Source organism: Scaptodrosophila lebanonensis, unplaced genomic scaffold (genome assembly GCF_003285725.1).
Source record: "Scaptodrosophila lebanonensis strain 11010-0011.00,11010-0021.00 unplaced genomic scaffold, SlebRS2 tig00000118-arrow-arrow-pilon, whole genome shotgun sequence".
NCBI classification, from domain to species: domain Eukaryota; kingdom Metazoa; phylum Arthropoda; class Insecta; order Diptera; family Drosophilidae; genus Scaptodrosophila; species Scaptodrosophila lebanonensis.
The window spans coordinates 1,556,393-1,574,841 of NW_022060578.1; the positions used below are offsets into that span (position 1 = coordinate 1,556,393).

The 18,449-nt window shown below is 39.5% G+C and overlaps 4 protein-coding genes across 4 annotated transcripts; 1 reads left to right on the forward strand and 3 right to left on the reverse strand.

Annotated features, from left to right (window-relative positions):
* The first annotated feature begins 3,930 nt into the window (after positions 1-3,930).
* LOC115628597 lies at positions 3,931-11,617 on the forward strand. Its single transcript, XM_030524781.1, has 7 exons — positions 3,931-4,633; positions 7,079-7,350; positions 7,434-8,252; positions 8,311-8,474; positions 8,761-9,944; positions 10,200-10,447; positions 10,518-11,617. The coding sequence occupies exons 1-7, from the start codon at positions 3,931-3,933 to the stop codon at positions 10,902-10,904; spliced, it is 3,777 nt and encodes a 1,258-aa protein (XP_030380641.1). The 3' UTR covers positions 10,905-11,617.
* LOC115628599 (ubiquinone biosynthesis monooxygenase COQ6, mitochondrial) lies at positions 4,653-6,192 on the reverse strand. The gene has a single exon (XM_030524782.1). The coding sequence runs from the start codon at positions 6,139-6,141 to the stop codon at positions 4,738-4,740; it is 1,404 nt and encodes a 467-aa protein (XP_030380642.1). The 5' UTR covers positions 6,142-6,192; the 3' UTR covers positions 4,653-4,737.
* A 126-nt stretch (positions 11,618-11,743) lies between the features above and the next one.
* LOC115628607 (CRC domain-containing protein TSO1) lies at positions 11,744-12,665 on the reverse strand. The gene is made up of 2 exons (XM_030524791.1): positions 12,454-12,665; positions 11,744-12,371 (listed from the first exon to the last, which is right to left on the reverse strand). The coding sequence occupies exons 1-2, from the start codon at positions 12,611-12,613 to the stop codon at positions 11,779-11,781; spliced, it is 753 nt and encodes a 250-aa protein (XP_030380651.1). The 5' UTR covers positions 12,614-12,665; the 3' UTR covers positions 11,744-11,778.
* Positions 12,666-14,368: 1,703 nt separating this feature from the next.
* LOC115628558 (glycoprotein endo-alpha-1,2-mannosidase) lies at positions 14,369-17,009 on the reverse strand. The gene is made up of 3 exons (XM_030524719.1): positions 15,914-17,009; positions 15,623-15,851; positions 14,369-15,082 (listed from the first exon to the last, which is right to left on the reverse strand). The coding sequence occupies exons 1-3, from the start codon at positions 16,852-16,854 to the stop codon at positions 14,816-14,818; spliced, it is 1,437 nt and encodes a 478-aa protein (XP_030380579.1). The 5' UTR covers positions 16,855-17,009; the 3' UTR covers positions 14,369-14,815.
* Between the last annotated feature and the right edge of the window lie 1,440 nt (positions 17,010-18,449).

Here is an 18,449-nt window from a genome sequence, read left to right on the forward strand (position 1 = left end):
CAAATTGCCGAGAAAGAACTAACACAGGTGTTACTTCAACTTTCGGCATTCATCGGCAAACAAAATAACAATTTCGAAGAGGCCGACACCAAAACCTTTCTGTTAAAATTAAGAGATCAACTCAATTACGCTAACGCAAAAATAGATGCAGCCAAAATAAACGACCAAATACTTCCATTCTCAACCACAAATACACCATGAAAATCTTACAATTAAATATTCAAAGTTTAATAAGTAAAAACAATAAAAATATTCTGGAAATGTATCTCGTTAACAACAACATTGACATAGCGATCTTATCAGAAATTTGGATTAAAGATAATTCATCCAGCAGTTTGGCCGATTTTAACTTTTTCTGTAAGACACGAGATGATGGATACGGAGGAGTTGGTATATACATTAAAAAACATATTAAATTTAAACTGCTAAATCTCAAATGTTCAATAGAAGCAATAGGAATTCAAACTTTAAACCTCTCCAACAACATCAACATTTTCAGTGCCTATTCCCCCCCTTCCACTAATCTCATCACCTTCAAAACTGGTATAAAAGAACTATTTGCTATAAGCGCCTCTCTAACACATCCATCAATAATAGGAGGAGACTTTAATGCTAAATCTACCATATGGGGAACTTCATCCACAGACGCCAAAGGTCATACAATAGAAAGAGCCATGATTGACAACAAATTCATATGCTTAAATGACGGATCACCCACCTACTCACATAGCCCAGTACAGTTTTCCTTCCTTGACCTCACTTTCTCCAACGCTGCAAATCTACATATTTCCTGGCAAACCTCCAATAACAAACTAACGAATAGCAATCACTTCCCAATACTCATTGAAATTAATTCTACTCATATCAACGTTCTAACCAAAAAAACTCTATACAATAAATTATCCAAGGACTTTGGACAACTTAACTTCTCCAATCTCAACAAACTACATTCAGATTTAAAAAAAATACAAATTCAAAATACCATCACAATTCCAACTAACAATAGATATACCCCAAAAAAATGGTGGAACCCAGAGGCCGAAAAACTCTTCAGAATCAGAAATGCTTGCAGGAAAAAATTTTATTTAACTAAAAAGTTCACCGACGCCAGACTTCTTATCGAAGCAGAAAAAAACCTGGAGAAACATATAAATATCTGTAAAAAGAAAAATTTCAGCAACTTCCTTCAAGAGCTCTCTGATTCTCCACAGATTATGTGGAATAAACTAAAAAACCTGAAAAGCTACAAACAAATCAAGAAAGTTGGTAACAGCTGGTCCAAAGATGATAACGAATCTTTCCTCAAGCTTTTGAAAAATATTCCAACTATCACAAGCAACACTACACAGTTTAATCCAGCAAATCTCCATCTGAGCGAGACCCCTCCCACTCCCCTGCTTTTTGAAGACTTCCTTTTTTTCCTAAACAATAAAAATCCAGAATCCGCAAAAGGCCTGGATGGGGTGTCCTACAAACTTCTTCAATCTCTAACCTCCGAAAAAAAGAAAGATATATTCAACATTATAAACAAAACATGGCTGAAGGGTGATATTCCAGAGGAATGGAGAAAAATCAAAATAGTACCAATCCCGAAGAAAAGCTTGGACCAATCAAGCGTCAAAAATTATAGACCCATTTGCCTACTCAGCGTTCTCCTAAAGTCACTGGAAGGACTTATAAAGTTCCAAATAGACGAACACATTAACTCATTGAACCTTTTCCCTAAAAGATCCTACGCCTTCCGAAAAAACCACTCAACATCACAATGCATTAACGACCTAATAAACATAACATCAGACCTCAAACAAAAAGGTTACCAAGTGGTGGCTGCATGCGTTGATCTTCAGAAGGCATTTGACTGCGTGGATATCTCCATTCTATCCAATAAATTGCAAAAAATGAACTTCAATCCTCACATTACAGCCTGGATCATAGGGTTCCTTCAAAAAAGAATTTTAATTCTTGGTGACAGCAGCACTACAATCAACAGAGGAGTCAGTCAAGGCAGCTGTCTCAGTCCAACTCTTTTCAACCTCTACACAAAGGACCTGCACAGAATAACAGATTCAAACTGCATTTTATTTCAATTTGCTGACGACTTCTTTCTCCTATGCTTCCACCCGAACTTCATCGTAGCACGAAATCTCTTAGAGGAAAAAATCTCAACCTTTGTACAGGAATGCAAAAAAATTAACCTCTCATTTAACCCAAACAAATCCAACATCATACACTTCAACTCTCGCAGACATCTTTTAAACATCTCACACGCAGGAGAACCTTTAAAAGAAGTTCACCAAATAAAATACTTGGGAAGATTCGTTTCAGCAAACAATTCCCCAATTTCCCACATAACTCAAGTCATCTCAAACTCCAACAAGTCATGCGCCTTTCTAAGGTTGTTGAACGGATGCCAATTTGGGGTGAATCCCAAACGCGGCCTGCTCTTTTACAGAACATTCATAAGATCAAAGTTGGAATACGCTTGCTCATCCTTCAGCAACCTCTCGAAAAAAGCTACAGACAAGATCGCCGTACACACGAACTTTCATCTAAGAAGAGCACTGGGGTTGATTAAATCAACTCCAATCAATATCATCTACCACCTAGCAGCAGAGCTGCCCCCAAAATACAGAATGAAATTCTTAACAGCCAAAGAACTGGTCAAAGTCTTCGCGTACAATTTACCGGCTAGCAAAACTTTACTTCACAATTCATCATGCAATACAAACTATGCAAAAATATACAACGAATTTTCACATATTCTAAACCATATCCAACTCCACGACAACACATATATCTACTGCTTCAAGCTCTGCACGGACACAAACTTCTTTAAAGGATCGGCAACAAACAAACATCAAGCGAATCCGAACATAATCCATCAGCTATTCCAAGAAAAACTAGAAGGCCTCCAAAAAAGGAATTTTGAAGTTTTCTTCACAGACGGTTCAGTAACTAATACTCACTCCAGCGCTGCATTCCTCCACAATAACTCCAAGTTCATCGACAGTTTCTATACCAACAAAATTACATCGTCGCTCACTGCAGAACTGATTGCAATAGACAAAGCCTTAGATCATGCCATATCTCACAATTATTCAAATATAGCCATCCTTACAGACAGCCGCAGCGGCATTCAGGCCCTTCAGAAATCCATTCAACCCAGCTACATTGCCAAAACCATCCTACTGAAAATAAAAGAGAATAATCAAATCCGCTCCGTTGAGATCCACTACATACCTGGTCATAAAGACATTCCCCAAAACTCTTTGGTAGATGCCGCCGCAAAAGTGGCCCCCTTTCATGGATCATTTATAATAATGAGATGGTCAATCAACGACGCTATCAACTCAATCCGCAAACTAATCCAAAACCAATGGGAAACAGAATACTGGAACTTCGCAGCCAACAGAAATAGAGGTTACACCGCACTTTTCCCCAGCCTCGTGAAAATACCTTGGTTTCATCAATATAAAGGCGAGCTCTCAAGCGCAGAATGTAAACAAATAAACAGACTCTTATCAGGCCACTGTTTTGATAAAGCAACACTAGCCAAAATGAAGGTGATAAACTGCAACACATGTGACGCATGTGAAGTGGTGGAAAACGCCTCGCATATAATCTTCAGCTGTATAAAATATACCACTACAAGACAGCAATTCCCAACACTGCTAAAGTACAACAGCATTTATAACTTTTTTGCTAACGAAAATACCAGCTCATACAAATCAATCACACAATTTCTAAACACAATTAAGTCTAATATTTAAATGCTAACATCGCACTAAAAACACAATTGGTGATGGCGTTTTCCTCGTAACCAACGTGGACGGCCAAATAATTCTTTGCATTAAACTGTGCAAAGTAACCTAAATCAAAAAAAAAAAAAAAAAAAAAAAAAGTTGTTAAATTTCGGAGAGTAATGTTAATATGTCCGAGCTCACTAGGCTGTTTTGTGAATTAAAAACGCATTTTCGGCTCAATCTTAACTGGGTTGATGTGGAGCAGTGGCTTTATGGTGATGGGGAGGAATGCAGCAATGAAGTGTGGCAGCAGCGCGCCCAAAATTTTTGGTCTCTGATTAACAATCGGGAGGAGGAACAGCTGCAGACTCTCCGCGAATTAGCGAGCGTTATACGCTCTATGCGTACGGAAGATCAACCAGGCTACGACAACACCTACGACAATTGGGCGAACATAATTAATGCTGCTCCTGCAAATGCGTATTTGGCCTATATATATGCGGTTTCTTGTCTTGCCAATCCGTTGCCCGAGCATGTGCGTCAAGCAGCGCCCGCTTTAAAACTGAATTGGCACACAAATGTACAATTGTCGCTGAATGCAATTAGCACGTATTTTCTCACGCTCACTATACCAGGCGCGAAAACCTATGGAGTTTTCGAAGAAGACGTGATTGAACACTGCTTGAAGGTTTTTAAATTGCTAGAGCAAAATGTAGACCGTGAGGTGTTCGCTAATTCGCTGTGGATGAATTTTCTAACAATCTGTGATGATCTGAAACTGCTTTTCCGTTATGTTCACTTCAAGGAGCACATTAAAGCCCGGGATAAAATTGTGCGTTGCCTCATGGAAATTTTATATATGAACTTCAAGTCGGGCTATGTAAACAAATGTGAGTCAAATTCAACACGTATTTTAGAATGTAAGAAAACTTTATTCGTGAACTATACTTGAACATACTTAAGCTAAGCTGCTCTGACCAATCCCACTTAATATTTAGCCCATGGCTTGCTTCATAAACAAATTCTTAATGGGTGGAAGATTCTGAGTTAGTTGTAGACCCAAACTCCGAAGCAGCACCACTGGACTGAAGTCAGTGGAGTAAAGCGTGTGTAGACCATGAACTCCAATCATAATAGGCACATTCTTTGTTAAACATTTTTGCTCGTACTTAACCAAATGTTGTTTGTCGCCTAACTTAAAGCCTGCATATGCGCCGGAAGCTAACGATTCTACCAGATAGCGAACGTCACTAAAACCCAAATTGACACCCTGACCGGCCAGTGGATGCACACGATGCGCTGCATCGCCAACTAAGGCAGCACCTCGGCAAACATATGAGGAGGCGTGCAGAAAACCCAATGGAAAGGTGGCACGAGATCGCTCCTTCACATTGCACACACGTGGCGGATATTGACGATGGTGCTGAGCCGAGGTGTGGCCAAAGAAAGCGTTCAGTGCCTGGACTGCCTTATCTGCTAGATCAACACGCGGATACTGCCGGCAGAAAGCTTCGTTTAGAACTTCCACAAATTGCTCTGGAGGCATTGCCTGCAACTCCTTGGCATGCGACACCGTCGTGCTCCACACCAGGGAACTTTCCTTTTCGCTAAGCGGTAGCAGTGCCACCGGACCCGTAGGCAAGAATCGTTGCCACGCCACTGCGTTATCACCAGCGTCATCGCTCAGTTCCAGTGTGGCAACCAGGCCCATGCGTTCATAGTTAAGCGAAAATACGTCCACTCCCATTTGCTTGCGCACCACAGAATTGGCACCGTCTGCACCTACAAGCAGTTCGCACGTAAACTGACGTCCATCTTGCAGCGTCACCTCAGAGTTTGAGCAGCCAGAATCTTGAGGCAAGCGCACACTCTCGATGCGCGCCCGGTTCAACACTTTTACATTACATGCCTCCTTCACTCGCGCGTAGACAGCATCCAGTATCAAATCATTCTCAATAATGCAGGCTACACCATTAGCGAAGTTTTCATGCTGAAATTGTATGAGAGCATCGCTGTTGGATTCCCACACTTGCATCTGCTTAACCGGCTTGTATCGTGATGCCTCAATGTGCGACCAGGCGTCAATTGCCTTGAACAGCTGTATAGAGTTACTATTAATGGCCGAGACTCGATTGTGGTAGGGTCCCTTTCCATCAAAGCCTTTAAATTCGGGTGCGCCCTCCAAGAGCAAGACCTTCTTATCGGCAAGTGTTTTATTTTTTGCCACTGCAGCTGCCAAGGTAGTACCAACAAGTCCTCCTCCACCAATTATAATATCATAATGTTCGCTCGTTGTCGTGGAAAACGCTTGTTTCGGCTGCGCCACCAGCTGTGCTGCTAGCAGTCGCGTGACAGTGCGGAGTCGCACCTCCGATTGTGTTCGCAACAAAATTAACATTTTTGTGCGTATGTATAAAAACGCACAACAAAATTGTAATAGTTATTTCACAATTCACCGAATTGTGCTGGCTGGCAATTGGGACAGCTGTTTGATTGCATGCTAGCGATGTCTAAAGCTGTTATCGATTGTAAGTTGATATCGATTCTCAATCATGCATTCGTAACGGTTTTGTCATATATATAAATACTAAGCAAATTGAAATAAATTGACGAAATGGCCATTTAATTGTGAAACATGATGCAGTCCTTGCATCAACCATTAGTGGGTGCTATATAATATAGGTAGTACACTGATTTTCAAAAACTTATAAATACAGAAAATCTTTATAGAAAGTCATTCGTGGAAGGCTATATGTGGCTTATAATAAACGTTTACTACATTTGGATACAAAAAGTGTACACGCCAAATTTTATTAGCAGTTATGGTTTAAAAGTTCTTGGCGCCCATGCGGACGTACAGGCGGACTTATGTATCTATATGTAATTGTCTCATTATTGCTCCTGACTGTTACATACCGCATATATACATACTTATATGTATATATTGCATTCTTAAATTGATTTTAATTATACATTGGTGGTTTTCCTGCGACTGATTTTGATATGCAATATATGTATTAATTTATTACAAATAAAAATCGTAGGTCGAAATAATTAATATTTTTTGCAGACAAAGTGACTATCTCATTAATATAATTAAAATCAGACTTCAAGTTAATTTCGTTATTAAACATACCATAACCGTATTTCAGTTTTTGGGTCTGATAATTGCATTTAACACTTATCTGTTTTACAAATACAAAATTAAGGTTCAACAAAAATAGATATGTGAATAATATTTAAAATATTCTATATAAATACTATATATGTACATATAAAGCTTTTTAGGAGTATATATTTCCATTTGAACCGTTTCATCAATTTCTCTTTTTTAGGTGCGCCTGCTTTACACACCAAGTGCTTTGAAGTTTTTGATGAAATTGCCAACGAACACAATGGTGATGTATATAATACACTATTACTGATATTACAGCAGACTTTCCCAATGCACATTTACGGCGAATGCCCGAAGGGAGGAAATCGAAACGGGCAAAGCATCGAACACATCTCCGCTTGGTTCATAAAACTCTTGGATAAGTACCCTGAGATAATGGCAAAGATACTAAATTTGTACATTGAAACCGTAATTTCGAATCCCATCAAAGCTGTGAGTAATTGCCAATGAAACCAATACATTAATTTACCTTTTTCCATTTACATTTATTTCCTTCAAATTTATTCTCCATGTAGTGGAAGCCCGCTGATGAAAAAATAGCTATTGGCTATGCGGCTAAGTACGACGCAGCGCTTTATGGAAAATGTAACAAATCCTGTGCGGACTATGTGATGGAAGCTGTTAAAGCTGACGATGCTGTATCCATACAAACACGGGCATTGGAACTAGTTGATCGAATTCTACAGCACCAAACTGTGGTGGAGTGGAGCATCTTTCGCTATGACGTCTCCACAATACCCCGAGAGGTGGCTCTAATTAAGGAAACTATTTTATGTCTTAACGACAGAACTTTTACAGTTCGCCGCAAAGCCTCCCAAGTTCTTATCTCGGCGCTGAAGTACGGCTCTGCAATGACTGCGAAAATACTTGATGAGAGCATACGTTTTGTGCAGTACAACGATGAGGATGTGGAGGCTCCACAAGAACCAAAGGCGCAGCAACATGAGCTACGTTTTGAAAAACCCGGAATTTATCAGTATGCCTTTAGTTTCGAAGGCCACGATATGTTGGAGGAGGAAGTTAAGAACTTGCCGCAAATCATTTACGAGCGCTTCTTAAACTCTGATAACGGTCTAGCCCGTACATCGGGAATAACACTGCTGGAACGTTTAATATTAATTAATCCGCTGATTATTTACAACACTAATTTTGTGCGTGAAATGTCTATGCTGGCCGTAGATCGACTGGCCTCAGTGAGAAAAGCAGCGCTGGAGTGCATCGAAACCTTATTGCAGGCCTATTGCAATTGTTTTGCCTTGATTTGCGTTTATTGCCGAATTTGGGCATGCCTGCTCAGTGATGAGGATGTAGCGCTCCAGAAATTGGCTATGCAGGTAAGCAGCTTAATTAACGTTTATATTCAATTTCCTATTTTGAGCAATCTCTCTTTAGAGTTTCAATCAAATAGTCTTAAAGAATATTCAGCCGCTGGAAAACTCAAACGAACCTAAACATTTCATGCCATGGCGTATTGTAACTACGCTGCTACTGACACAGCCACGCGCATATTTGCAGGAAAGATTTGGCGAATTGCTCGATAAGCAAACAATGGTTACGTAAGTATCCACAATTTCAATTCCAATAAATGGTGTCACCGCCCCACTTGAGGTTTTATTGTCATGAAATTAAATTGAATTTGATATCCCTACTCCATTCTTGAAATTAAAGTCCTGCAAAACAATAGTATGTGTCATTAAGCTTTTTTAATTTCCATATTAAAGTATTGTTAATGACATATTTAAATTTAAAATATTAAAAATTATCTATATAGCATAGTTTAGTTATTTTTCGAGACACGCATGTTTTAATCATTTATTATCTTGATTTTTCTCACCCATTTAGCTCTAAATTAGTACACGTCATCATATCACATTTGTCCACACCAACAGCCACGGAGGCTTGGGCACTCCTGTTGCTCCTATCGAGCCGTATTACCAACAATTTGGATGAACTTATTACGTATTTCAATAGTTTATCCTCGTATAATATGAAAACCAATCAGGTGCTGGCCTTGCAACTTATCATTTGTTGCTTACCAAATTTTTCCAAGCCCGCTCTCAACAATCTCTTCAAGCTGTTGCTGGAACATTTACGAACGGGCAGTATATGGCTAGGTCTCATATCAACTGCTGTAAGCCTGCTCAAGCAAATGCATCATTTGTCAATTAGTCAATCGCCTTTGCAAAGAAATGACGACGAAAGTTGGTTAACAAAACTGCTTGAAGATGTAAATGACTCGATTTTATTCTACTCCGGGAATTTTCAAAACGAACACACGCGCTTACAAAGCTTACTGGCTACTTACACGGAGATTGTCGTTATGCTTCCCCTGCACGTCGATATTCGCGTAGTGGGAATTGTTTTCAAATACCTGAATGAATGCATCAAGCTCAGCGAAGACAATTTCGATAGTGACAATGAGCGTATGATGAACTGGATGATTGTAATAGCTGGTCGTTTGTGTTTGAGAGACGATAAAATGGCCAATGGCTTGGTTGGTATCTACAGGCAGATTCTGGACAATAACGATCGACCACAAATTATTAACACTACGCTTATAGCCTTCAATGATTTGGGAAAGAAGCATACGACAATTCTGCAAAATAATTTCCAGTGCATTTTGGGAAAAATGAATTCAAAATTCGCTATAACACGCGTGAGGACTTTCCGTTGTGTGAAGGACCTCATCTTGTCTGGTAGTATTCGACTGAAAGGACCCATATTGACATCGCTGCTGGCAACACTGGCTGACGAGAGTGGCGAAATGGCACGCGAGGCGGACGCTTTCTTTATACGATACCAGCGGCTTTATAACAAGCTACTCTTCCAACACTGCCTTCGAGAAAGCCCCTTTGACTTCAATGATGAAGCCTATCTAGAGGGTGCGAAACTACATCCCACATATAAGTCTCCATTAAAAGGGGAAGAGAAGACAAAGAGTAGAAGACTGATATACAATCACATAATATCTACACTGGACGACAATACTCTTTTGTCGTACTTTGGGCAACTAAAACTGTTGGCTGGTAAGTGTGTCAGAAATCTTAACTATTTTAATATAGTAATACATAGAAATTTGGTAAACCCATACTTATTAATAATATGATTATACGTTTATACAAACTATACTAGGGTACAAAGTCTTAACGCGATAGCTCTCTTAAGCTGTGTAAAAGTTGTGATTAAAACTATTGGTCTTCCTTTTTTGAACTCCAAAAACAATAACAATAAATCTCAGTACATATTTTGGGCACTATTCAATATTTTACAAATATTTGCAGTAAAAACCAAAGACGTCAACTTTAGAAACTCTCCTAATGCTCTGGCTGCTGTGAATGATATACTTTTTATAATGCGACGGATCTGTTTCGTAACCAAGGGAAAAAAGCATCAAACTTCGCGCGGAGAAGCCGGTGAAGACGATGGTGAAGGCGGTGCAGAGCCAGATGCTGTTCCTTCAACAAGCACAGCTGCAGAACAACAGGGACGCGGACGCAAATCCCGCCAGCGTGAGGGCCTGGAAGATCCGGTTCGTGAACTTTCAATTCATTTGTAATAAAGATATTCTTATTTATATTGATTTAAATGTGTACTTTCAGATCAAGCAATTGGAAAGCTGCTTGCGTTATGTGGAGGAAAGTTTCTGCAATTTAAATAGTGTCATGTCGCCAAAACTTCAGCAATCCTACAATAAGTTATGCAAGGCCCTGAACATGCGCTTTCCCAATCTCGTACAGTTTGCACAGCCGGCACAATTTTGGGACAAATATCGCAATGCGAAGACGTCAAAATCGAAACGGAAACGACGTCGAGTCAGTGAGGATGACGAGGAAGGAGATGAGCCGCAATCGGAAGAGGATGATATTGATTCGGATAATGAATTGCCGCTGGAAAGGCACAAATCGAAATTAGAACAACGCTTGCACCGGAAAAACAGCTGTGATAAAATAGTGACTGAGATGATTTTTCAACCGCCCGATTGGTAGATCAAACAAGATAGAGTGTACTTCCTACCCTCTACGCACAAATAGCAATATATATGCGTCTTGTTATATATATGGGCGCATAGCCGAAGTTTGTTTCGCTAATTTTTCTTAGAATTAACCGAATTGAAGGAATTTTTAAAACAGAAGTAGAAACTTCTATATAATTAACGGTTGCGAAGATTTGCTTCTGTAGCTTTGGAATTGTGGACAATAATGACAAAACTGTGTAGTGGAAAAATAAAATAACTTGTATTGGCTAGGGATTAGGAGAGTCTACATACGAAGAATGATCAGTATGGGATCATCCGAAATGCAGGCGTTCTTCCACACAGACAGACGGACGGGCACATCTCGATTTTTCTCGTCGTACTGATTAATAATATATGTATGTACTTTATGAGGTCGGAGCTGGTTCCTTCTTCCTGTTACATACTTAGCACAAACCGAATATTCATCCTTCGGGTACAGTGTCCAAAAACGTATTCATATACGTGACTAGCTAATAATGAGATCTCAATGCATACACATATTATGTATCAGACATTGGCTTTTATTTCTATATATATATACATAAAAATATATGTATAAACTCTATTTTTTATTAGATTAATTTATATCTCAAATATTTAGAATGCAACGCGACTGTGAATAGGAATAATTAAAATTTGTTATCACATCCAATTATATTGCAGAAAAGGTGAAACATAGGGTAGTATGAATAGCTTAAACATCTTTTTGGATTGTTAACAAGCATTCTAATTGTAGCTTTCGTAAACTTGCATCCTAATCTGAAACTATACCTTAAATTATTTGAATGAACTTATTTTTTGTACATAATAAATAATATTGGATATATTTTTTGAAATGGTTGTGCCTACTGATTTGGCATGGAACTCATAATGCTAGTAAGGCCACACGCAAACTCATGCATCACCAGCTGCCCCACCTCCACCTCCTCCAGGCCAGCCTCTTCGGCATCGGCGGCCTGCATATACATGCAATCCAGTAAAGCTGCATTGATTTGTGGGGTTAAGATGTTGGTGTCAGTTGGTTCAGGAGGCAGCTGTGGCTTGGCCAACCCATTAAACTGGGATGGTCGTGCTCCTGAGACGACCGCAACTGGTGCCATTGTTGTTATTTGTGGAATAAAGGGCTGTGCCGGGAATGGCGTCATTGCTGGCATGTTCATCACATTGGGTCCTGGAACCAAGTTCATTGCTGGCGAAGGCTGTGCGTTCATGAATCCGTACGGCATTTGTAGGCCGCACATGAAACCTGGTCCGGCAGCAGAGCCCAAAACATTCGGCATTGGTCCCATTCCAGCCTTCGCGCTCACATCGATGCCCGCCTTGGCTGCCGCAGCAGCTGCCTTGGCTGTCATCGCCGCCGCCCGCTCCCGCTTAGCACTACTTGCGGATTTTACGGGACCTGAGTTGACAACCTTCCGCACCTCCGTATTGCGACACCCTGCGTAAGTTATAATGTGTACATATGTATGTACCTATGTGTGTGTATTCGTCAAGAACCTGTCTATTATTTGAGAACTTACCTATGCACTTGCAAAACTTGGTGCATATGGCCATGGACTGATAGCAATCGCAATAATTTTTTATGCACTGCGAGCGCTTGCAGCAGCAGCCCTTGTAGGTGGGCTGTTGACCCTTCGGCTGTCTCTTGTCGTAAACAGCTTTGGACATCATTTGGGACATGTTCTTGAGATGCTGTCTCTAGCTGCAGGAGCAGAACAGAGGGAATACTGATTTTTCAACTAATATTTCTGCAAACCTGACAGGAACTGTCACTTGAAACAATGAAATGGTACGTTGTCACATTATTTGGCAGTTTCGAAAATAATTTCGACCATATCGGCTGCAACTAAAGACATTGAGCTTGAAATCAGTCTGGCAAATAACTGAAAAGTATTGCTTTCAATTGAAATTGGGGTAATTATGCTATAAAAAAAGTACTTACAATGTTAATATATTTGATATATTTAAGCTATATACATATGTATGTATACGCAGGAAGCAATATAATACTCTTTAGTTAGTTCCTGCAGACAAAAATAATGTTAACATCCTAATCTCGGACTCTCTGACACACTCTCAATGGTGCGGGATGTAAGAAAATGTGAACTCAGCCAGCCCAACATATACAGAATTATATCAAGTAGAGAAGCTAAAGTTGGGTGTTCCGACTTTGAAATACTCTGTACATATGTGTAGAATAATTATGCGTGTATGTGTGTGTCTGTGTATGTCTCGTGTGCCTGTTTAACTGTACTAACTGGAAGGATTTTCCGAATTTCACCGAAAAATTCCAAGAAATACGGGAGTTATGGAAACTCACTGATTGCGTGGGAGAGGGAAGAGGGAGGGAAATTTTCTTATCATTTTCTCCGTATTCACATAAGGCATCTTGGACTAAAATTTGGTGTCCCTAGGTATTATGGTCTCCGAGATATAGGTGATTATACGAACGGAAAACCGGGAACTCCCCCATAGGTGGGAAGTGGGGGTAAATCAAAAGAATAAAACAAACTTCCACAGCGTACACACATAAGGCATCTTTGTGCAAAATTTGGTGTCTCTAGCTCTTATAGTATCTGAGATCGAGGTCCTCATACAGACAGTCAGAAAGGACTAGATCGACTCGTCTTGTCATGCTGAGAATATACTTGTATATACTTTGTGGGGTGTGCCACGCCTCCTTCTGCCTGTTATATTTTTCAGTTCGCGCAAACCTAATATACTCCTGTACATTTCATGTACAGAGTATAATTACGTATCCATAAAAAAGCCCTCGTACCAATTTTCAAGCGACAACGGAAATTGCTATTAATAGTCGTTAAATATTAATTTCCAGTACACAAATTAAAATTTCTTCTTCCAATAATTTCCCTCCGGCTTCTACATGATTTCAACGAAATTATTTCCTCGTACCTGAGCGATATTCCACCCCTAAGCCGAGCAGCGGAAATTGTTCAGAAATTGTTTTGCCACTGATACGAGAAAGACTGAAAATTTGCCTATAATTGGTGTCGGGGGAACTTAATTCGTAAGAGTAAAATTCAATTCAGTTTTAGGCATCTCATAATTGTTGGAGTTATGTATTAACGAATCTGCGCTAAACTATTAAAGCTTAGATAAAGGATTTAATATATAGGTATGCTTTTATGTATTATGTACTATATATGGATTGTAATTGTAATAAAGTTAAAATTTTCAAAGTACCATTCGATTAACAAGTGTTGATATTTACGCCTAACATACTATACATATGATTGTAGCCTCTGTTGGCTTGGATACAATTGTTCTCCCATGGCTTGGATAATGCTATGATATTGTTAATATTCTTATCATGTTGTTAGTAAGCTAATAAAGTTTCCAAACGGCCCCCACATTATAGGCCCTAGCTAAGCTACGTAGTTAACATACTCGTATGTATATATGTAAGGGTTTAGCTTTAAGTATAATGCTAAGTACTTAAAAGTATATTGCTTGCACCATATATAACTGGCAGATATACATATATACGTGTATGTATGTAAATTTTTACTATAAAGGCATATAGAGTAAAAGACTTACTAACAGTAGAAAGTAAATGTGTGGCATGCAATTTTTTGCTTATAAAGTAAATACATTTTGCACTAAACTTGTCGATGTTATTTTGTTTGTCGCGTAGCTTCGAATTCAATAGATTTAATTTAAGATTAAGCTATTGGAATTGACTTAGTAGCTCAGAAAAATGTTGTATAACATTTAATGGCGTATTGTTTGTATAACCTGGACTGAATTTTCAAAATGGGATATTATAACGACCCACCAATACTTCTGAGATAACATCTGAGATAGAGAAAAATTCATCGCTACGTCATAACACGGTATTTTCTCACGATCTGAGAAGACTGCTTAACAAATCGTGTTATTTAATAGCTCATAACAGTTCAGCTGTTGAGGTCCAGCAGCCGCAGCCTCCTGCCGCGTCTTCAAAAAGTTTCCCACCCAATGCGTGGTCAGATCGAGATATTTTGTTTTCGAACCGGGATTATAGTCCAGGAATCCAGCGCGTGGTACAACCTCTTCGATTTGACTACCATCGGGCCAATTGTTGTAGCTTGCTATATTGATGAAGCCGACGTGATTGAGAATAGCGGTCCGCCACGCCACACCGTAGTACTATTAAAGATAAAAGATAGTCAATAGAGCGCCTTTTATTGTTCTATACAAACTAACAGACACTCAAGGATATTATCCTAACATCATTAAAAGTCTTTAGCAATAAAGGCCCCTTTACTGTCATCTATAAGACAACATTGTTTCCTCCAAGTCCACGTTTGGTCACTATAAGCGATCAATAATTGTGGACGTATTTATAATATAGTGGCCTGAGCTTCTGGTAAATGTTTTAAAGTGATTAACTGAAAGCTTTTTATATATTTTTGAACCTCTGTGTTCTACTATTCTTTGCTCCTTTGATGTTTATTTATTATTTAACGTAAAACTCTGAATATATCTGAACAAATGACTAATAGTTTTTATTTCTTAGTCTTAAAACCCTTCCATAATTTGTTTAAATAATCCGCTTACATAGCTTCGTCTGGTAATCTGGATTCTATCTATCTATGTATGTGCAATTTGTAAATATTCCTAACAAGTGCATAAAAGGGAAAGTGCTTCGTACAATCCCCTCTAGAAAAGTTATAGGGTAATACTTACGCGTCCGTTGCTGCGATGTCTCTGTATATCGCCATGCCGTGGAAACTTATTACGCTCGGCAAATCCAGGACCCACAGTTGGCACAAAAAGCATTTTATATGAGAGCGCATATGACTTGAGGTAAGACCAGTTTTTCCAGGTGCTGGCAAATGTCGCACCATTGCTGGGCAATTTGCTATAAAATCCATCAAAGCATAGTCGGCGCAAGACATCCGCATGACTCTTGAGTCTGTCCAGGGATAAAGATATAATATTAATATATTTTACTTGTAAATATGCTACAATTCTTACCGTATATGTCCTATGAAGTAGGCATCCAGCAGCCGTCGCAGTCCGTCCTTTTGAGATTGGCACAGAAGGCGGCCTAAGCTTTCGCTCAACTTGTAGGCATTGCTGACATAAAGAACGGGTAGGGCTTTGCCTCGCGATTGGCTCCACACCTTGTAGAAGCCCGGCAAGGTGGTGAAGCTTCCCAAATCCCGCAGCTGCTGTTGTAAATAGTCCACACTCTGATTGCTCGCCACACTCAGCTCAAAGGTCACACTTAAGTTGTGCTGCGGCACCAAGTCAATGATCTGCCGCAGTAGTTCCCCTTCCGACGATCGACCCGTATAGCTGAGGATGAGCACGCCAATGCCACAGTTGCGTATGTTCTCGAAATGCTTTTCTAACAACGTCACTGTGGGCTTATACAGACCCAAGGCGGGGTAGAAGGCGGTGTTCAGAATCTTCACAGGTCTGGGCGTCGTCACCACCACCTCGTTGCCATGCTCATCCACAAGGGTGGATGCTGCTGCTGCTGCTGGAGGTCCAGATAGCTTTTTGGACTTGTACCATTGCACGGGCACTGTATAGAAAACGTGCACGGCTGTTGCCACTGCTTCCAGAGTGGTGTGCACTTCCTCCGCCTCAGTGTCGTGTTGCTGCTGCTTCAATTGCTCCAGACGACTCTGCATGATGCGTGCTTTAATCTTCTGCTCGTCATACTTCTCAGGCACAATGACGCCATTCTCCCGATGGGGCTTCAGCAGATCCGCAGACTGCTCCTCAGCCTTGTCCCCACCAGCTCGATAAGCGCGAGCTATGAAGCGTTCATCCAATAGCCGTTCAATGGCAGAGTTCTGACCCGCTGAGCTCAGCACAATGATGGTTATCACAATCAGTCCCACTATCGTAAGCAGCAGCAGAATCTTTAGCTTACGGCGATTTTTCACATACTTTTTTAGCAACATTTTGTTGGGACCTTGGGTGGTTGGCGCGCATTTTTCACATTGTTTAAGTGTCTGCTATTTTCCTAATTTTATGTTATTTTTCCTCCTTTTTCTTGCCCACCCATCTCCTAAGGAACCATTTAACTTACGTGAATGACAGCTGCTGTTATGCGACGCCGGAAGCAATGAACGCATTGCGCATGTCCTGAAGCGGATATCCATCTGCTAACTCTGAATAACTCTCAAAGAAATGGCAAAACATTTAACAAATATGTAATACATAGTATATGTATGTATATACAACATGTGAAAGGGCTGAGCACTTTCAAAAAATGTTTATAATCACAAACCTTCTACGACTTAGCACAGTAAATACGGAACTCGGAATGAATTCATTCATTCATAGTATTGAAAAAAATACAATATACTTTTGCAGAACTCTCTCTCTATTCTATAAAATGTATCCTTTATAGGTATCTCCGGGGAAATCTCTGACCACTTACTGGTGTGAGTCGGGACATAGCTTGCCGAACTGGCTTTCAAATTTTCCCCCTCCGGGTTGGAGATTTCCCTTTTACTCTACTTAATTAACTGTTAAGTTAAGTTAAGTTTGCATCGACAGCACTATTTGTTGATTTACTAAATAAATATGCAAACCAAGCAAGAGATAGGTCTTAATCAACAATAAAATACCAGGTACCCGAAGATAAGGAATTGAGCACAGTTTGACGAAATTCTTTGTTGGTGAAAGGGGGACTGAAAACTCACAAATATATAGGATACCTTTTTTCATAGATATTAGTAAAGTCAACATTTTGGTATGTGAGGGATCAGTCGTTTTTTATATCCCCATGTATATGCAGAAGGATAGATATGACTAGTTGGATTTGTATTTATGACCAAGAATTTTAATTCATCTGATCGGAGATGCTTTGATCTATCGCATACATTTGCAAATACAAATTTGCAAATAATTCTGTTTTTACACGGGTTTTCAATTAAAAATTTAATATATTGTTACACGACTTTATTCCATTTAGCACGATTCAAAATAACACAAAATAAAAACACATCTAGGTGACAAACAGCTAGAAACCATTATTAATTGGGTCGGTATTCACACTGTAAATGTGATTTAATAAAATAAACATAGATAAAGGTTACAGAGATAAGGAACCAATCACTTATTTCTGCATATGATCAATGTCTTTTTTTTAACTTTTTCTTTCTGAAACCAATCTATCCTTTCAGTTATAAGTGGGTTAGGGGTGGAATAATGCGAATATGATATAATACGACCACGCAACTTTTAACAAAGATCTCCCAACTGTTTTTATTGTTTTATTATATACTCTTCGATTCTGATTCCTTTTCCATCATTTTTTATACCAAGCCACTAGCACGTTATATCACTTTGATTACGGGGGAATGTCAAAATGATTAGATGAAACATTTAAAACTGTTATGTTGTCGCCGAAGTCTTCTCATTCGGTGGCTTTCAAAAATATGAAGGACTTGGATATGTTGGACCAGTGTTTCAAAAACGATTCCAATACTTCACAACTTTAATAGCACGATCAGCGCAAATAGTCCGCAACATCAATAAACAATTTTAA